This window comes from Aedes aegypti, chromosome 1 (genome assembly GCF_002204515.2).
Source record: "Aedes aegypti strain LVP_AGWG chromosome 1, AaegL5.0 Primary Assembly, whole genome shotgun sequence".
NCBI lineage: Eukaryota > Metazoa > Arthropoda > Insecta > Diptera > Culicidae > Aedes > Aedes aegypti.
The window spans coordinates 202988121-203010060 of NC_035107.1; the positions used below are offsets into that span (position 1 = coordinate 202988121).

The window sequence follows — 21940 nt, forward strand, 5'->3', positions numbered from 1 at the left end:
CTATAGCGTGTTCTCTGGCTAAGAATCATATGGTGGTGTACGCACCGACACGATTTGCAATCAATTGCTAGATGGAGGCGGTGTGGTGCATATCGCTCACTTCGGCGCGTACTGCCTTTCTATGAAGAATAACAATTCCATAGCCTCGAACACGACTATGGCCATAATCCGTTGACACAGTCACGCACACCCATTTTGGGGCGAGGTATCGCCTGAGAGTCCTACCATAAATTATAAACAAAAGAAAAGTGGATTGATAAGTTTACCGTATCTTCGTTGCTAACTTTGCAGTGACTGCCGGTACGTGGCTGCTTTTTAGATAAGGCTTAGTGTTTTGTAATTTTTGTTATTATAATCAGATAGAAGGTGAATAGGAATACAAACCGTTGTTTTTTGAAACTGCATTATACCATAGGCAACAGAGGCAACCTGGTGTTCCAGAATCAAGCAGTTCCAGAATCAAGCAGTTGGCGCTCTGACAAAAATAGCATGTGGATAAGAGTTCAGTTTACAATGGGAATCACTGGAGTCTAGATTAGGGTTATTTCGAAGATTAGATTTGACTTTTGCCCCAATGAGTCGCGATAAGGTTCAGTTGAAACTGCAACAGAGTTAGTAATCTTATGATATTTCTTTAATAATCTGCAGACAGTTAATAATTTTACTAACATCCCGAATCCCTGAAACTAATTGACAGTTGTATATGTTATCTTTTCTATCGCTATTATAATTAGGATGCGCTGTGCTCTATTTCATTCTGAACATGCGTGGTCGGATGTCTGAAAGTAGTTCTTAAAATTGTACATAAACTTATTCGTTCTGAGTCTAATCCCCTGCCGTAATTGAGGGTTGTTTGTCAATCAGTTTCAAGAGAAGATGAAGATGAATCGAAGCCAAATCTCAAATTTTGAAGAGCACATACCTAAAGCACCAGACAGCAGTTCAAGCTGAAAACTCGATCGGTTGTTTACCACTAACTTCAGCTTTTCAACTTGGATGGTTGTCTGATTCTTCTAATTTGTGCACTGGAAAATTTGAGATTTGTCTTCGATTCATCTTCTCTTTAATAGGAAGCATAAAATCAGGGGCAAATCAGTAATACAAAGACAAGAGTAGGCTGTCAAGACGTAAACTTAATGTTTGCATGACCATTTCTATTGTTTTTTGTAAAGATTTTTTTTATTAAATGAATGTACAGCAGTTACACTGTCATGGGTCACCCACTATTATGAGTCATTCCCATTTGCATGTAGAATAGAGTGACAAACATTCGTGACAAGAAAACCCATAATAGTGTGGGCAGCATACATACACTATTTGACAATACAAAATCACTAAATTGAGAAGCAGGATTGGTCCCAATAGGACATAATGTCAAATAATAGATGAAAAAAGATATTATGTGATCAACACATTGATACAATACCTACCTAATGGTGGTGACAATTTCCTTCCTCAAATATCTTAGACTAGACCGATAATCGAACCCACCTTCCCTGGATGGACAATCTAACTCACTAGACTAACTGAATAAGCAACATTAACTCTCTATCTATCTCACTCTTTCACTTCTTATAAGATCAAAGCAGCCGCGATGTAATACAGTGGCACAATTTCATATTAGTCCAGGGCACTGTTCTCACATCAAGTTGGTAGAAAACAATTAAATGATATGAGGCGAGATCCTCCAGTAACGGACACCTAAATTTAAAAGTTAATAATTTTATGCGGCCTTGATGCCCATTTATGATAAATGGTATTATTTTGTAGCGCACAACAATAAATTTGAAAATGTAAACAAGAATTTTGAAACGGTATTTTGATTACCGTAAAACGGGGTAACTTTGATAGTTTTTTCGAAGAAAACTTGAATATTTATGCATGCTGTTTCAAAGAATTATAATTTATATTTTTAAAACAAGTACTGGCATCCTAACTATCGATTGCAGTCGATAGATTGCCAAAAGATTTATTTTGAATGGATGTATAATATTTCACTTAATCGAAAGTTGGTTTTCTGTTTTGGGGTAACTTTGATAATGTAGTATGAATCGAACAAAATTGAATGAATAACGAACATTTGTAGGGCAGTATGCGTTTAACGTTATATGGAAATTTCAGACTTAAATTACAAAAATGGTCCCGGTTCGTGAAAATGCTTTTCGCTAAGAGATTTGAGACCGTATTCAAGTTCTATGATAACTAGGCTGTCAAAGATAAGTGGCTAACTATTCAAAACTACATCAAATAGTGATCGTAGAACATATTGTTTGTAAGCGTTTCGGAAATGCTAAAATTGTGTCAATTTTTAATATTCGTATAAAAAGCTTCAAATGTTCTTGATTCAAATGAAAACCTCTCTTACATAAAGTGTCATACTAATATTATTTAGTTTTGCATTCATTTTGCTTAACTGATTAACAGATATTATGATATTTCGTTTAGTATGTGGTGGGTTACGCATTATCAAAGTTACCCGCATTATCAAAGATACTCCGTTTTACGGTATGTATTTTACAAAATTGGCCAATCTTAAAAAGTTGGTACTAAATATCGGACACGATCTGGAAATGCCTCGAATTCTATAATTTTGTACACCATTGGATTACTCTAGGAATAGTATTTTATTGCCAGTTCAGTGCATTTGCAACATTCATAAAAGTAATTTGAGTTTTACCTAACTCCTCTACTATCAGCATTATTTGTTACAACATAAAAAAAAAAACATTCTGATCGTGATAACTTTTTTGTTTTTCAATATGTTTGCAGTATTTTTCTCAAGTTCTCAAAAAACTCTTCTACGTTCAGAATCTGAGTCGATTTTAATCATTGGTCGTCTGGTTCCGGAGATTTTCCAAAATTCCTTGGGGTACCTTCGCGTAACTATAACCCACATCAATATCTTAGGCCACATATTGTTTTCACTCCGGAGGCGTTCCTGCAAGAACTTTAAGGTAATTGCTTAAGGAACTCCGGTAAAATTTTTGAAGAAACTATGAAAGAAACCTGAAGAAATTTCCGGTAGATCTCCAAAGGAACTATCGTGGAATTGATGGATCAAATTCAGAGGAATTACGCGAGGAACTCCGGAAGGATTGGAGTCTACTTGTATGAAATTAATTATATTATTTAGAAAAAAAATATGCTCTTCTAGAGCCATTAACATATTATGAATACATTGGGTTCTAAATCAGGCTAGAATGTGTGCAAGTAAAGGTCTTCCAAGAACTCTTTGGACTTTGGGCACATGATTCTACATGAGTTAACGGAGATCAATTTATCATTTCTATGTAGAAGAATGTCTCACAATACTGGACCCTAGAAGATTGTTATATTTCAAAGAAGCGTTTGTATTGTCAGATCCAATTTTTGGTAACTAAGTGAGTACAACAGGTGTTCTAGTTCATCCAAAAACTGGGTATCCATGTGAGTAAACGGTGTATTGTATTAATTTGTGTGGATGTCATACTGCCCATAAAAGCATAACTGTCCCATATGGAATTAGTAGCCATTGAGAAAATAGCGTTTAAACTTTGAAGTTTGTCTTCTCATACAAATTTTCATAATATTCTAGTACATTTATGCATGTCATATTTATTTGCATTACCGCACAAATAACTCATTTTGCTTCTATTGATCAGCCAAAAATATAAACTTGAACATAATTCACATTTTTCAGTTGCTATTTGGATTGAAAGTTCATATGGAGACTGTTATACCTTTATTTTTCAATGGGACTGCACCAACTTCATATTTTTCCACAACATTTTCAAACAAAGTGTGTAAATTTTTATATGCGTCATAAAGTATATGATGAAACATTAATGTTGCGATGAAAAAAGGTGTTGATTCAAAAATCCATATGGGACAGTTATGCTTTTATGGGCAGCATAGGTCCTCCAAGATCTATATCGAATGTAGGTCCTAGGATCTACAAGCGTAACCAATTATCAATAGATGCTTTTTTGATATGGCACAGGTCCTTATCTATATGTAGCAGTAAAATGAGTATTGTTATAATTTGTACCGATATCCTAGGTCCTCCAAAGAATTCATTGAATATAGGCCTGTGAATCTACAAACGTGATCAATGGTCTATAGGTAGTTTTTTAATATGGCACAGTCTGTTAACCATTTATTTAAGTCAACGGAATATTTTATTGATTTATACGGATGTTTTTGGTGCTTCAAGGACTCCATTGAATAAAAGCCTTTGGATCTACGGCCATAATAAGCGATTAGAAGATAGTTTTCAAATACTCCAAAGGCCCTTTACCATTCCTGTGGGTAAACGGTGTACTATATGAATTTGTGCGGATGTCTTTGGCCCTCTAAGATCTTCATCGAATATGGGCATTAGGATATACAAGCGTAACCAATTATCAATATATAGTTCTTCAATATTTCAAAGGCCTCTTACTGTCTATATAAGCAAAAGAAATGTTGTATTGAGTTGTGTCGATGTTTGTGTACTTCCAAGGACTCCAAGATATATAGGCCGGAGTATCTACAAACTTAAGTAGTTGTACATTGATGATACTTATTTAAAGCATAAAATCTAAACTCTTAAGGCTAAGTAGCCCGTCATTCGTTTTGGTAGCCATGTTGATTTTGCAGATTGAAATTTCAAAGTGATAAAACTCAGTTATCTTAAGTAATATTGATTCATAAAAGTATCACTACTTGCGCTTACCTCCAGAAAGTGTGCGGATACATTTTCAGCAATGTCAGTGCAAAACCTAGTGATTTTTTTAATTCGCAATCGTGAGACGGATTGGCCACAATCATCGATGCCCAGCACAAATTTCAATGACGGCCTACTTCGCCTTAATATGAGCAAATGGATCAATGTACTGATGTGTACTGATGTTCATGAATTTACTTCGTTAAACAATTGACGTCAGTCAATTGAATTTGCGTAGAAACAGACTTCGTTGATTGAGGTTTGGGTTTAAAAATGGCGTCAGACATCAATTTTCGTCATCAATATTCTCCAACCGGAAGTCGCCATCTTGGATTCCAAAATGGCGTCGAACATTGATTTTCGTCATCCCCTCGTCGTGGCCGTTCCGAAAACACCTATAATGCATGATTTTCCAACGATTTTCCCAAACTAGAGGTCGCCATCTTGGATTCCAAAATGTCGTCGGACATCGATTTTCGTCATCCCCTTGTCGTAGCCGTTCCGAAAATTCCCATATTGTATGAGTTTCCAACGACTTTTTCAAACCAGGGGTCGCCATCTTGGATTACAAAATGGCGTCAGACATTGATATTCGTCATCCCCTCGTTGTACCCGTTCCTAAAATACCCATATTGTATAGCTTTCCAACGGTTTTCCCCAACCGGAGGTCAATAATTTCCCACAGAATTGTCAAAACTCAATTTACGCACTGCGTATAAAAAGTGACGTAAATTGAGTTTACTTCGTAAAAAAAGTGACTTAAATTGAGGTAGCGTAAAAAAAGATTTCGTAAAATGAGGTTTTAGTGTATAGCGAAGTTATGTCAGAATATACTACAGTAATCAGAAATCACATTCATTCACAAAAACAATAAAAATAACACTTGCGGTTGCTAAATTCACGTTTAAACAATTTTCGCATTTTTTTATGAGCCATACTGTACTCATAAGCCAACGTTGGCTCAATGAGATGGTTCCGGTCCGGGCCCACTCAACCATTGATGTCTTCCTGACCAACATGGGCGGCAACATCTCCCAACCGGTCGTTCACCAGGGCCTGAGCTCGGACCACTACCCGGTGGTGGTAGAAGTTGGTTCCCTGGTCAACCGGCATCGGGTCACCCGGCGCAACTACATATCGACGCCAACATCCGATACGAGGCTCCCCTGGCGTCCGCTGAAGACATCGACCGGCACCTGCAGAGCGTCGAAGAGGCCATCTCCGTGGCCCGAGACCAGCATGTGCCAGCATCAGGTCAGGTGAGCAACACCCTTTTTATTGATCGTGTTACCAACGATCTCATTCGTTTAAGGAACACCAAACGCAGTCAGTACCAACGCACTGGTCTGCCTGCGTTAAAAAGCGAAGTTAATCGCATATCCAAAATTGTCAAGGCCAGAATGGTGGACTTTAAGAACGAAGACTTTTCCAAAAGGATCCGCGCTCTCCCAGATTGTGCTAGGCTATTCTGGAAGATGACCAAACTTCTTAAAACCAAACCCAGACCAATTCCACCGTTGATCCCATTAGACAACACCGACTCTAAGGATCGCTTGATAACCCCTGCGGAGAAGGCTGCTGAGATAGATTGGCATTTCGTCAGCTCCCACAATCTAGGGCTAGACATACCTAGCCCACACGAAGCTGCTGTTTCCGAACACGCAGCTAACCTCACCGATCTCCCAACGACTTCTTGGAGGAGTTGGAGATCACTGCTGACGAATTGCTGGCCTATGTCAAAACATCCAAAAACATGAAGGCCCCAGGTTTCAACAACATCCTGAACTTGGAGCTCAAGCAATTGAGTCTTCAGTTCTACCAACATCTGGCACTGATTTTCAATCAGTGGCTCCGACTTAGCTACTTCCCCTCGTCGTGGAAGTCAGCAAAAGTTATCCCCATAAGGAAACCTGGGAAGGATCCTTCCTCCCCCAAAAGCTATCGACATATCAGCCTTCTCTTAGGGTTATCAAAGCTTTTTGAAAAGGCGATCAACAGACGGCTGCTTTCGGCAACCGATCAAAACAACATCTTACTCGAGGAACAGTTTGGCTTTCGACGCGGTTTTTCAACCGTGCACCAACTGACTCGAGTAACCAATATCCTCAGGCTGCACCGATACAATCTTCCCACCTATTTGGTGAAAATCATCAAAAAATATCTGTTTGACAGGACGTTCAGGGTTTCCCTCAATGGAGTCAACTTACCCAAGTAACCACTAACCCGTTAATTCGCCTTTTTGGGCTTATATGGCCGTTATTCGGCTAATATAGGGCTTGTCAGCTCTATTATAGCCCCATATTAGCACGGAGGGCGAATTAAAGTGCTATCTGGTTACTTGGGTAGACCCACACAACATCCCCGCTGGTGTTCCACAGGGCTGCTCTCTATCACTGTTCGCTGACGACACCTCAAAACAGTGATTGACACAGCCGACAAAGCAAGGACAAAAAAACGAAGAGGTAACCGTTACTGTGCTGTCGTGACGATAGATGTGAGAAACGCCTTTAACAGTGCAAGCTGGGAAGCCATTGCTGTGGCGTTACATAAAATGAAGGTTCCGGATTATCTGTGCAAGATACTAGGAAGCTACTTCGAAAACCGGGTCTTGAGCTACAGCACTAGCGAAGGACAGAAGTCGAGGTCGGTAAATGCGGGAGTTCCACAGGGCTCTATCCTGGGTCCAACGTTGTGGAATGCTATGTACGACGGAGTGCTGACGCTTAGGCTGCCAACAGGCGTCAAAATCGTTGGATTTGCAGACGACATCACGCTTGTGGTCATTGGTGACTCACTGGAAAGGGTGGAGGTTCTCGCTACAGAAGCAGTGGACGCAGTCGAAAACTGGATGTACGAGAAGAAACTGGTGATAGCCCACCAAAAAACGGAACTGTTGCTTATCAGCAATCGAAAAGTGGTGCAGAAGGCTGAGATTACTGTGGGAGAACACACCATAGCCTCAAAGCGGGAGCTAAAACACCTCGGCGTAATGATCGACGATCGGCTGAACTTCAACTGCCATGTCGATTACGCGTGCGAGAAAGCAGCTAGGGCAGTCACGGCGCTGTCCAGGATCATGCCGAATAACTCGGCGATTTGCAGCAGTAAGCGGAGGCTATTGTCTAGCGTGGCTACGTCGATCCTGAGGTACGCTAGCCCGGCGTGGGGAACCGCAATGAAGACGAAGAGGAACCGAGTCAAGCTTAGCAGCACGTATAGGCTGATGGCCATGCGGGTAGCGAGTGCCTACCGAACCATATCTTCGGAGGCAGTATGCGTGATTGCCGGAATGGTCCCTATCGGCTACGTTTTGGAAGAGGATAAGGAGTGCTACGAAGCTAGTAGTACTAGAGGAGCCCGGAAGATTGCCCGAGCCGACACGATGGTGAAATGGCAACGCGAGTGGGATACCGCTGAGAAGGGAAGGTGGACTTATCGCCTTATTCCAAATCTGGCGAAATGGGTGAGCAGATCCCATGGAGAAGTCAACTTCCACTTGACGCAGTTCTTGTCAGGTCACGGCTGCTTCAAGAAATATCTGCACAGGTTCGGCCACGCAGAGTCGCCGCTCTGCGCTGAGTGCCCAGTCGTAGAGGAGTCGCCGGAACACGTCATTTTCGAGTGTCCACGTTTTGCTGCGGAACGTAGCGAGATGACAGCGGTCTGCGGTGCTGACGTAACCGTAGACAACGTAGTGGATAGAATGTGTAGCGATGAGGTGATGTGGAACGCGGTGAACATGGCGGTGATGAAAATAATGTCATTGCTTCAGCGGAAGTGGAGGGAGGAACAAGCCGGTGAACCGGAAGTCAGTCTCCAACCGGAATCGCCGAACCGACCTCGGCACCCAACCGGTAGGTAAGCTTGATCCACCGTCGGGGACAAGACCGAGTAGATCGTGGAAAAGCCCCGGAAATTGTAGGCTTCGTGGCCGTGCGGTTAGCGGCGTCAGTCGTTTAGGCATATTGTGCCATGAAGTGTGGGTTCGATTCCCACTCCAGTCGGTGGAAACTTTTCGTCAAACGAAAAATTCATCATTGGGCTACTGGGTGTTTCGTGTTGTCCGTTGCCTAATGTTTGTGATTGTTCAGTCTGTGCAGCCTTGAGCTGAAGACGGTGTAAATTGTCTTGCCAAATTGGTCGTCAGGGCACCTGTGAACCGGAAGTCATCCACCAACCGGAATCGCAGGATCGACCTTGGCACCTATCCGGGCAGCATCGGTACCGGAAGAACTTCCACCTCCGGGGAAGTCTTCGTCGGGGTAGGGTAGATTCACCGCCGGGGACTATCCGAATAGTGCGCGAGAACCTGGAGTGCTAAATGGCATGCGTCCAGCACCGAGAGAACTTCCTTCGTCAGGGAGTTTCTGGCACCCATGGTATCGTGAGCCGAATGGCTGAATATGGCATGTTTAGATCACAAACTAGGAATACTAACAAATTATTAATGGGAGCCGAAGGGCTCAGCATGGCATGGATTAGGAACTAACAAATTAATGATGGAGCCGAAGGGCTTAATGAAGGGTGCGCGTAGCATGTGTCGCCTCTTCTTCGAAGTAATACCGCAAGGTGGTGCCGGAGAAGAATTCTTTACGGTGACGGTGTACCTAGGAGACTGTTTTTTTAGTGGGTAGGCGCCCCATTGCGAATCCCACACAGTGCCAAACCATACACTGTGGCATGAGCATGAACAAATACAGGCCAGTCTTGAGAAGATTTTTTTTAACTCCTAGAGATGCATGAAAAAAAAAAAAAAAAAAAAAAAAAAAACCTCAGTCGTCTACAGCGGCAGATTCACGAGAGCATTAACATCTCGACTCCAGAGAGGCCTGAACATCTTGTCAGATTATTTAAACAGCTGGAAGATCTGTATCAACGCGGCGAAGACCCAGGTCATCCTTTTCCCCTATTCCAAATCCCCCCGACTTGTTCCGGTTGAGGATTGTAAAATCACCCTCGGTGGATCAACGGTGGAATGGTCTGATGTAGCCGACTACCTTGGGCTAACGTTAGACAGCAAGCTTCTCTTCAGACAGCAGGTTGACAAAACGGTCATCAAAAACAACATCTTGCTAAAAGCACTTTATCCACTTATCAACCGGAAGTCAACTCTGTCTTTGAGAAACAAGCTTGCTGTTTACAAACAGGTCATTCTTCCAGTCATTGAATATGGCGTACCAATCTGGGAGAGTTGCGCCAAAACCCACCATCTGAGTCTCCAGAGGACCCAGAATAAGTTCCTCTGGATGATCCTCAACAGTCCTCCGAGAACGAGGACAACTGAGGTCCACCGCCTGGCCGAGATAAAAACATTAGAGGAGCGCTTTGGTGACTCGATCGATAAATTCAGGGCTCGTTGCCACCAATCTGGCCAGCAGGTCATCCGGGACCTCGTTCCTCCCTAGGTTATCAAATTTTTCGTTTAGTCTTGTAAATAGTAGTTAGGTTATCAAATGTGTCTTTAAACTACCAGAGCCTATAAGGCCGAGCTTAAATCAAGGGTAAAACCAATATGACCAATATGACCAATACAAAAACAAAAGTATATAACAAAGCCGAGGTCAACCTCTTAAAATGTAAAACAATTTCTTTGTAAAACAAAAAGTCAATAACCACGAATTTAATGCAAAAAAAGAGATAGTTAGTATGGGTCCGGCTTTCGACGTGGTCGTATCTCGTCATATCGACCCCTGTTGCAATAGAGAGATCGCTGCTCTATTTTACTCAAAAAGTTGCTGAAAAAACTCCAGAAGAATTGCTGGAGGATCTGCTGAGGAATTCATGAGTGAATCCAAAAAAAATCCTGAAGGAATTTCTGACAGAACTATGGAATAATTCCAAAATAAGCTATGAAGTAATTTGAAAGGAGCTCTGGAGGAACTCCGGAGGATATGCTGGATAAAATCCAGAAAAATTTCTGAAATAATTCCGGAGGTATTTCTGGAGCAACTCGGTGAATCTATGAAGGAATTCTCGGATGAACTCTGAAGAAATTCCTGGAGGAACCCCGGACAAATTTCTAGAGAATCTCCAAAGGAAATCCTGGAGGAACTTCAGAACAATTCTTGGAGAAACTCCGCATGTGTGTTTCTGGAGCAAGGTCTAGAGGCGTTTCTAAAGTAATTGGAAAATGGCTTGACGAACTCCAGAAAAATCCTTTCTTTCTAAATCACTTCAACTTTTGCACCTTTACCTTAGAAGAATCCGAATTGGTAAATAAACATGTGTCAAACCAGATTTGGAACAGCTGAAATCTTGGTCCAAATCCAATCAAAAATGGACCAGGCAGTTAGCCTGTTTAAAAAAAATAGAGCAGAAAACTGGTGTAAAATAAAATTAGAACATTTGCTGACGCCGCCTGGTGGCAAAATTACGAATCTCATGGCTCAAATAACAATAGTTACTGAACAAATTTGGCACAGACTCCATCTCCCTAAGTGGTCAGGATCCTGAAATATCCACAAATTAAAAGTTTTATGCTCACCAGCGCCACCTGGTGGTAAAAATCTGAATCTATTGGTTTGAATAATGGTAGCCACGGTGCCCCGACAGACCGTTATTATGCAAAACAAATTGACCATCAAATCTGAGCACAGGGCTCGATTCCAGGGTCATTTCGCACCTCTGGACCAATTTTTAAAAAAATCCCTAGAAGGAATCTAGAGAAATCTTAATTTGAAGTTTTTGACTAAAAATTTCAATATAATCCTTATTAAAATTTTGCAATAGCACTCAAAACCCTACAGAACGCTCAAAGAGATGCCCAAACTGTTCTCAACTAGTTTAAAATTGTTACCGTTGTTATAATTAGACATTTACAACTGACTTAACTTGCCAGGGTGGCTTTAGATTATTTTTTTTCATAGTTTACTAGTTTAAATTTAATTGATTGTTGTTTTCTATGTTGAACCGATTGACATGTCAAACACTTAAATTAACAATTAATAATGTTGTTTTTTTTTTCCAAAAAAAAGGGTTTGAGAATAGATGTAGCACAATAATATTTAGAAGATAAGCCATGTGAATACTTTTATAGTCGATTTGAGCTAGTATCAACCATTTGCTTCAAATCTGGAATGATTTGGCAGCTCTGGTACGCTCACGTCAATATTAGAATGAACATATGTGGATGTCTTCCACGGGGCCGCTGAACTCCATCTGAATTATGCAACTTTTTCTTCCGGCATTCTCACTTAATGACCAGCTCATTGAAGTTTGCCTATTTAATTCTCTCATTAGTTATCGCTCCTGTTCTCAAAGAAATATGCCTAGAGAGTTAGGAATAAGCGTTTTGTACAGGGCAAATCAACAATGGTGTTTCATTTAGGCATGCTTGCATTCATCGTTGCTCTGTTTGCATTATTATTGAAAACTAATTTAGTTTTCGAAACACTTTTCAGTGTTGTGTGATAAAGAATCGCGAGGTGTTTCGGCGAAGTTGTTAATGAAATAATGGATCTATGAAATCAGATGAGCCTTTATCAAGTAACAGTGTAGAAATGTCATTTCCTTTTGCAAGTTGCGGGTCCCTAAGCTAGTTACGTAATCCGTAAAAGGAGATATTCACAGCCAGTACATGTGTGTTATCATTATTAGCATACGTCACAAGTGTTATATGGATCTTCAACAAAATCGTCTATATCTCCATCAAGCACTGCTTCAGCATAGAGAAACTTAAAAAGAGAAAAATTTTAGGAGCGGTATTAAAAGGTACACGGTGCTCCATCTACACGCAGAAATAAAAGCATTCTAAATAGCTTAATTGTCATACACGGTAAAAAATGAAAATACTAATTAGGGTATTCTTTATTACATTCATGACATTTTATATTTATAATCATTGCAAATCATAATAGTTTATACTTCACAATGCATATTTAAAATATATATTTCTAATTGAATTTGTTGGTGCCAGTGTTACTCTTGAAACTTAGTGATTTTTCTTCACTGTTAGCGACAAGTTCAACGGCAGCTCCAAGAAAATCAAATAAGTGTTTGATGGGTTTCGGGATTAGAAATATAGATCTACGGCTATGTCAAAGGTGAGTCAATCTTATTCATTCGAATCATTTTATTATTTTATTGAACACCCCATGTATCGAACTTTTTCATCTTTTACTAACAGCTCGGCAGGAGGAGGAAATGGAGCTGACCGGGAGATTCCAGAGAGAAAATGAAATTTAACGTGTCGATCGAGCAGAATGTTGGGCCAAGTGTTTAGAGAAGCGGATCATTCCTGGTCCGTTGCAGAACGTTATTCCGAGCCATCTACATCAAGGCACACGCAGAAAATCAGGATCGAAATGGTATTCATCGTGAAATTATCCAGTGCCGGCTTCGGTGCAGGATAACGACAGCAGTAGCTCCAACCCGAGTAAAGCGAAAGGAAAACGAAACGACGCATGGTGAGCATCGCACCAATAAATGATTATGTTAACAGGATATGTTAATGTGTGAAATAAAGAAACAAGTTTCTTCTTGTTTGTTTTTGTTTAGATTTCATTTTGTTTTTTTTGTGTTTGCGAGCGAAAATATGTTTTTATGCTTTATTTAATTTAAAAGGCTTTTAAGCATCAAGCAGATAATTGCACAATATGCATAAGATTTGATAAACGCCGTTTATACTAGCAATGTATAATGGCAATAAATGCCTTACAAGGGGTGAATAGATCGAATAGGGTTTTAGTATGACAATTAAGCTATTTAGAATGCTTTTATTTCTGCGTGTACTAAAACCCTATTCGATCTATTCACCCCTTGTAAGGCATTTATTGCCATTACACATTGCTAGTATAAACGGCGTTTATCAAATCTTATGCATATTGTGCAATTATCTGCTTGATGCTTAAAAGCCTTTTAAATTAAATAAAGCATAAAAACATATTTTCGCTCGCAAACACAAAAAAAACAAAATGAAATCTAAACAAAAACAAACAAGAAGAAACTTGTTTCTTTATTTCACACATTAACATATCCTGTTAACATAATCATTTATTGGTGCGATGCTCACCATGCGTCGTTTCGTTTTCCTTTCGCTTTACTCGGGTTGGAGCTACTGCTGTCGTTATCCTGCACCGAAGCCGGCACTGGATAATTTCACGATGAATACCATTTCGATCCTGATTTTCTGCGTGTGCCTTGATGTAGATGGCTCGGAATAACGTTCTGCAACGGACCAGGAATGATCCGCTTCTCTAAACACTTGGCCCAACATTCTGCTCGATCGACACGTTAAATTTCATTTTCTCTCTGGAATCTCCCGGTCAGCTCCATTTCCTCCTCCTGCCGAGCTGTTAGTAAAAGATGAAAAAGTTCGATACATGGGGTGTTCAATAAAATAATAAAATGATTCGAATGAATAAGATTGACTCACCTTTGACATAGCCGTAGATCTATATTTCTAATCCCGAAACCCATCAAACACTTATTTGATTTTCTTGGAGCTGCCGTTGAACTTGTCGCTAACAGTGAAGAAAAATCACTAAGTTTCAAGAGTAACACTGGCACCAACAAATTCAATTAGAAATATATATTTTAAATATGCATTGTGAAGTATAAACTATTATGATTTGCAATGATTATAAATATAAAATGTCATGAATGTAATAAAGAATACCCTAATTAGTATTTTCATTTTTTACCGTGTACTTTTAAGTTTCTCTATTTGAGATTCTGCTCAGAGGATTCGAACATTCATTGAAGAACTGCTTCAGCGCCAACATATCTGAACTTGCTTCTTTCTTTACATGCAACCATATACGTTTGGGTAGAGTACATGGCATTACGAGCTTATACTAGTTGTCCATCTTTAAAATAGTGAAACCCTGCTTGGGGACGTCACGCTCCAATGGGGTGGGGTCAAGCCGAGCGTGACAAGCCTTACAAAATTTTCGAAGGACTCATACAAAAATCGTTACAAAGGGGGGGGGGGGGGTAAAAACAGTCGACATTTAGCGTGACATAATTTGTGTACCATCCCTTTACTGTACTGCGACTGTTTTCAATAAAGTCATCATCTGAAAATTCAAGAAGTATATGCGACAAAACCGCAATATTGTACTGTAAATTCTGAAACTCAACTCGTTTCATTCCATGTAATTTTCAAAAAAAAATACGCTCCTTGTTTACAATTCTTACACTTGATTGTATTTTTCAGCTTAATCAGCTTTAAGTCTTATTTTTAAGTACTTGATATTACCTGCTAGGGGCCTTCCTTAGCCTAGTGATTAGAGTCCGCGACTACCAAGCAAAGCCATGCTGAAGATGTCTGGGTTTGATTCCTGGTCGGTCCAGGATCTTGTCGTAAAGGAAATTTCCTGGATTTCCCTGGGCATAAAGTATCATCGTGCCTGCCACACGATATACGAATGCGAAAATGGTCATCGGCATAGTAAGCTCTCAGTTAATAACTGTGGAAGTGCTCATAAGAACACTGAGCTAGGAAGCAGGCTCTGTCTCAGTGGGGACGTAATGCCAAGAAGAAGAAGATATTACCTGCAACAGCTAGATTTTTGTTACTGAGTGGAACGTTATCTAGAAATCAATAATCAGATTGACGATGAATCTTGAATAAATTAAAACGAAGTATATGGTTGCAGGTATATTAAGTGTAAGTCCAAGTGATGTTTATAAAGTAATACTTATTGGGGACTTGTTTGAAGTTGTGGAAGACTTCGTTAATCTTCGTACACTTGTGACATATGACAATCATGTTTTCCGTGTAGTTATAATCCTGTTGTGGCTGGAATGTTGAATAGGAAATTTTTACGCAAAATGGTGAGGGCAATACTCGGCGGAAAACTAGACGTAAACATCAAAAGTAGTACCAAATGTACAGAGAAAAAAAAATTTAAGCAAAATAAATACGGCAGACTTTGGTGGGCTGGCCACTTAGTGTTAAAGTTGAAAAATAAGCTGTTAATTAATAATATTCAGCATAGAATGTTTCACGTTTATCGAACGTAATATCAATTGCATACCGATCAATTCATCAATCTACCATATCAATGATATTTGAATTTATTTCTTAGATTTCATTTCATTGGACTAAGCTTACTGGTTCAAGCCGTGTAAAAACATACTTAAGCCACCCTGGTATGTTAAGTCAGTTGTAAAGATTTCTAATTATAACAACGGTAACAATCTCATCTAGCTAAGAACAGTTTGCCCAACTTTTTGAGCGTTTCAGTAGGTTTTTTCACTGCTATTGCAAAATTATAACAGGGATTATATTGAATTTTTAAGTCAAAAACTTAATATCAAAATTTCTCGAGATGTCTACTAGGATTTTTTTTTTTAAATTGGCCCAGAAGTGCAGACTGACCTCAGAAATCGAACCCTGTGCTCAGATTTGATGGACATATTTTTGCATAATAACGGTCTGTCGGGGCACCGTGGTAGCCCTTGAGCTACTGAACAACTTTTTCGAAGATGTCATCTTTCTAAGTTATCATGATCCCCAGATATACGTAAACCAAAAGTTTAATGCTCACTTGCGCCGTCTGGTGGTGGAATTTCCTAATTCAATGAACACTGCTTGTTAGCCCTATATCTACTGAATAACTTTGCAGAACATCTTCTTCTTCTTCTTTCTGGCGTTACGTTCCAACTGGGACAGAGCCTGCTTCTCAAATTAGGAGAAGTGTTTGATCCGTTGAATCTGTTGCATGCTCCTTTGAGGGCGAGCGACGGAATCCGGATCAATTGTGTCCGGTTCGCGTTGTGCGCAAGAAAAAAAACGAAAACAAAGCGAGCGAATGAAAAAAAAGGATCGACGCGTCAGTTGTGTTTGATCCGTTGAATCTGTTGCATGCTCCTTTTAGGGCGAGCGACGGAATCCGGATCAATTTTGTCCAGTTCCCGTTTTGCTGAAGAAAAAACGAAAACGAAGTGTGCGAGTGCAGAAAAGCAACGACGTGTCGGAAGTGTTTGATCAGTTGAATCTGTTGCATGTTCCTTTGAGAGCGAGCGACGGAATCCGGATCAATTTTGTCCGGTTCGTGTTTTGCTGAAGAAAATCGAAAACAAAGTGTGCGAGTGAAAAAACAACGATGCGCCAGAAGTGTTTGATCCGTTGAATCTGTTGCATGCTCCTTTGTGGGCGAGCGACGGAATTCGGATCGTGTCCGAATCGCATAGTAACCGCACTATCGGTATTGATCATCCGCAGGCATTGCAGAATTCGCTCTCATTTGAGTGTGAAGCACGAACAAAGCAAGCAAAGAAAAACATCCCATCTGTTGCGGTCTACGATCGTCATTGTATCGCAAGGTGTAACAAGTCTGATGAATGGAAGCAGCGAGCGAGAGCCTCAAAGAGAGAGCGATGATAAAAACCATTTTTCTCGTTTGTTTACCGTTGGGGATAGGTGTTTTTCTCTACTGGCACGATAAACAATCCACGAACTTCCAATAGCAATAGTGGCCCCCAGGCTTGGAGCATGATTAGAGGGGTTTTATCATGTACTACTATCCCCCCAATCTGATCAAAGTTGTAGCAGTATACGATAAACAGTCTCTCATAATGTGCAGCATGTTATGATAGTTACAGAGAGCGATACGTGAGAGATTCTCTCAATTTTCTCAGGATTCAATCCCTGATCATCCGTGTATATGATCACGTATTCATTTAAAATTATATCTTTATCGTTTACCAAAACGAATCCTTTCCCATATCCAAACTCCCAGTGTTTTCTTGTGGAAGTGCAGAGGACTCCTCGGCTTCCATAAAGCAAGTAACACGTCAACATTTCCCTCCCATTCCCAAATTGATCTGCATTCGGACGCAGCCGGCGCCGGTATTGTTTGTTATAATAATGAAAGCAGCTGTGTAAGTACAGCTGTTCTGGCAATAACTGAGTAGCAACTGCGGGCGGTCAATCATGCTCATGCTCATGCTCATGAATAACTTTGCAAAACATCTTCTTCTTCTTCTTTCTGACGTAACGTCCCAACTGGGACAGGGCCTGCTTCTCTCTATGCCCTGGGAATTGAGAAAATTTCCTTTACGAAAAGATCCTCGACCAGCGGGATTCGAACCCACGACCCTCAACATGGTCATGCTGAATAGCTGCGCGTTTACCGCTACGGCTATCTGGGCAGAACATCATAACCGTCTAATTTGGTGACTTTCGTTCGTAAAAAAGTGGTCGTAAAAAGAACTTTCGTTAACATAATGGTCGTTAGAGTGCACTTGGGAAGTGTCACCAAACTTACAATGCTTTTGCTTTTTTTAAATGCGAAGTTTTAAATACCTTAACAACATTTTAAAATTATCCATTTTATTAATGACATTGCAAAACATATTTACAGATGAGCCTTTGCAAAAATCTCATTGAATGTTTTATTTACAAACAAAGGTACAGCCGCATTAAAAATAGAGAGGAACAAGTTTTTCCAAAGTATATAATCTATATAAATAAAAATGGAATGGTGTTTGTATGTCACGAAATGGCTGGAAAACGGGCTAGCGGATTTTGAAAATTCTTCCATTGTTATGTTCCTTGACCGTTCCGACGTGTTTGTGTATACAGATAGCCCAGGATATTGAACGAAAAAGTTGGAAAAACGGGAGTTAACGGAACTGTCATTTTGTACGGGACGTTTTATGGCGTTTTTTAACAGCCTACTTGATAGCAAGACGAAGTTTGCTGGGTCCACTAGTACGTTATAAAATAGATAAATTCGCTGGGATTTTGAAAACCCAAGATCAGAAAGTGGTTTGAACCATTTGTCTAGACAATCAATAAATTTCTTCCATTCATACAAGCATTTATTCATCGATGTCTTAATTGGATTAGCCAGACGTACAAGACTAGGGAGGAAGTGGTACTTTATGCCAATAATAAACGTTCTGTCGTTCCGTGGGAAAGCAAGAGCGCGCAATAATTTGCATGAAATAGAAAATAAAAGTTCAGTGTTGTAGTACAAACCGTAAACTAGCGCTATCTTATTCATAAAAAAGTATAAAAAAGTACCTGGTATTAACGTTATAACACTAAAATGACTACTCCATGAATTTCAAATATCAAATTCAACAATTTAGTCAAAGTTTCCTTATGCAGCAGTGTACAGCTTGAATCCACTGCACCCAAACCTCCACGTGCTATTTATAAATCGAATAATTAAAATCGAATGCCAAGCTTTGTCTTCTCTATCTAAGTGCGAACGGAGATAAACCATACCGTCCAGTGGCGCAATTCGAGAAGAAATTAGCGAACATCGTTTGTATTGGCTCATTTCCCCGACAGTGACTATGGGAAGCCGCCTATTTAGTCCAAACTGTGTCGATCAGCAACTCCCAGTATTGGTTGTGATCTCGAGTAGAAAGTGTTCGATTTAGAAAAATCTTAGCTTTTCAAACAAGTAAAAAAGTAAGCTAATATTCATTATAATAAATCTTCCTGAATATTAGCACTATCTGTTTTAGTGTGCTAGAAAAGAAATAATCTCAACGCGAATGTTTGAATAATTTAAAACTTTTTGACTTCGTCTAGATGGCTCTAAAAACGGATCAAATATTGGACAAACTAAACGAAAAACTAGCTCAAGTAGATCGTAGCAAACGTTCCTTCACGGTTATATTATTTGTCCATTTACGACAGGAAGGGAAAGTGGTTAAGAGTGTTGGTAAGTTTTTATTTTTTAATTTTAAACTGTTAACAATACTCTATAATAAGCAAGGTTGGATTTCCACATTTTAACGTAAATTATACTATAAGATAAGTGCCTAAAATGTAATAATATGACACATTTATCTAAAGTTATCACGAACTTATTTTTTGAACTATAAGCAATAGGGTAAAAGCACCGGTTTTGGCCAGCCTAAGAGAAAATGTCAATAACAATTAAATGGGAAGCCGCATTTATACTACAAATATGTCAAATGCAAGCTTTCAATCCATATTATGTATGTAAAATACCAAAACTGAGCCAAAACCATTTTTCGCTGTGAAAATCTCGGTGGTTGATTTAGGCCACCAGAACCAGTTTTGGCCAGAGATTTAACTTCTATTCCTAAATTTGCCAATCGCCTTGATTTCTCATGAGAGTGGCCAAATTAGGAGTACCCTGGCCAAATTAGGTGTATGGGAGTTAAAATTATAAGGAAAATGAATTGTTTTTCTTATGTTTTGAATCAATTTGGACGTGTAAATGAATGTAGCTCCATCATAGGAATGTGATCTAATCAATCCGAAAGGTCTCATGCTGTTTGGCTATGTAAAACGGTGTATAATCCACTATGGCTACAATTGGCGTATGGCCAAAACCGGTGCTTCTACCCTAAGTGAAACGCAGAAAACTAAAAATATTCAAACACAACGGTGAAATCACACTGACAAGGAGTTACACAATTTTGCTATTTTCAACTTGAACTAAAATCTGGCTTATTCTAGCCCCTACACTTTAAATTTTCGCAAATATTACCTACTTCTGATTTCAAGTTTCAAACGATTGCTTTCTTATCGCTCCTCCGATTTGCAGTATTGGACTTCAATGATTTGAAAATTTCGGAAATCGAACTAGCAGCCACCAGCACCGCGGATTATCCGGCTGAGCGCATCGATGCGTCCATTACGATTGACGATAACGACTTCTACCTGGTGGCAACGAAGGAAACCTCATTTGCAGCCCTTATCGAACAGGTGAGTCCCATGTCTGCCGACATTATCAAACGTTTGCCCCAGGTGATAAGTTCTTTGCAGATAATGCACTGCAACTCTAGATTAGAGAAGAGGTGTGTGGCATCAGGCTATAGACTTTGAACCGCACCTTAAGCAATTGTATCTTTTATGTTTGTTGGTGTCGTTAATTTTTACATTATTGATGATTCTTTCTTTTTCAGGGGAAAGTGGATATTACTGGCAACAAACAGGCATTTATAACTCTAGACGAAAAATTCAGAAATAAGTGAGTCTAGAAGTTTCAGAACAACTGATACGGATAAGCCATCGTGACAAACGCAAAACAACGCAGAAAACAACAACCAATTGATTGGCGATATCGGTAAATGATTTATAATAAAATCTTATCGGTGGTTACACAATACTTTTAGTAGGCGTTTGCATAATAAAAATAATCGTTATGTAATCGATTAAAATATCGGTTGTATTATGTATATAAATCTTCTAATGTTATATCGTGAATCAAATTGGGTATCCCTTCGACTAGTTACACATCGACTTATGAAATGCACAGGACTGAAAAGGCTGTCATCCACGAACAACTGGAGTGAAGCCAAGAATGGATCATCTACCTTCTGCCTGTGTGATGGGATAAAATTGATTTCAAATTCAAATTCAAATTCAGATTCAAACTAAATAAAGATAGAATCCAATTAGATTTTTTATGTAACGGTGTTTCTAGACTATGAGTTGTATTAATTTTTACATAAATGCTTGGACTCAACTTTTGGCCCATTTTGGGGCCAAAGTTCGAATCAACGGTGCAAAAGTTCGACCCATATTTAAACTCACGGAAAAAATCTCAAATTACCCCAATACACAAATTGTCTTCAAATTTAGCGAAACTGGCCTGGTATTGCGAAAATCAACAAATCTCGATTACTTTTTCGAATCGACGTAAGTAACTTCCATACGGTTTTGAGAAAATTAATTCAGAAGAATCACAACCTGTCTTAAAAAAAAGACAATTTACACCGTCTTCAGCACATTGGCTGCACAGACTGAACGATTACTAACATTAGGCAACGGACAACACGAAACACCCAGTAGCCCAGCGATGAATTTTTCGTTTGACGAAAAGTTTCCACCGACTGGAGCGGGAATCGAACCCACACCTCGTGGCACAATACGCCTAGACGACTGACGCCGCTAACCACAAGGCCACGAAGCCCACTTCCAAAAATGTTTTAAAATGAATCACCTTTTTAACATTTTTTCGACGTGTACATTGCTTAAATTTTGCATACAATAAGCTCGCGTTCAAAAACTATAGAGTTCCTATTATTTCACACAATAATTTTTATGACAAAATGATAAGCCGTTTTATTCAGTTACTTGCGACGTTTTTTTACCAGTGTAAAATTGACTCAAGCAGTGTTTTGTTTTGATTCGTGGTTAAGTCACTTTGTCTCTACATACAGCGGGGTAGCGAATGCAGTGGTTAGGTTGCGAAAGTTGAAAATCTTACTTTCGTCGTTTTGTAAATCCGAAAACTAAACGTTCTAAATGTGAAAAATCGAGTTGGTTCAGAGGGAAACGTGTGGAATTTCGTCTGCGAAACACGTAGGATCGAT

General features: G+C 39.6%; 1 protein-coding gene across 2 annotated transcripts; it reads left to right on the forward strand.

Annotated features, from left to right (window-relative positions):
• The first annotated feature begins 275 nt into the window (after positions 1-275).
• LOC5576671 lies at positions 276-20800 on the forward strand. Of its 2 annotated transcripts, none has more exons than XM_021857279.1 (4): positions 276-300; positions 19179-19311; positions 20167-20327; positions 20528-20800. In XM_021857279.1, exons 2-4 carry the CDS (start codon positions 19179-19181, stop codon positions 20594-20596), a joined length of 363 nt encoding a protein of 120 aa, XP_021712971.1. In that variant the 5' UTR covers positions 276-300; the 3' UTR covers positions 20597-20800. The 2 variants fall into 2 exon arrangements, with proteins under 2 accessions (XP_021712971.1, XP_021712970.1); XM_021857278.1 differs by lacking the exon at positions 276-300 and adding an exon at positions 18928-19055.
• Positions 20801-21940: the final 1140 nt, after the last annotated feature.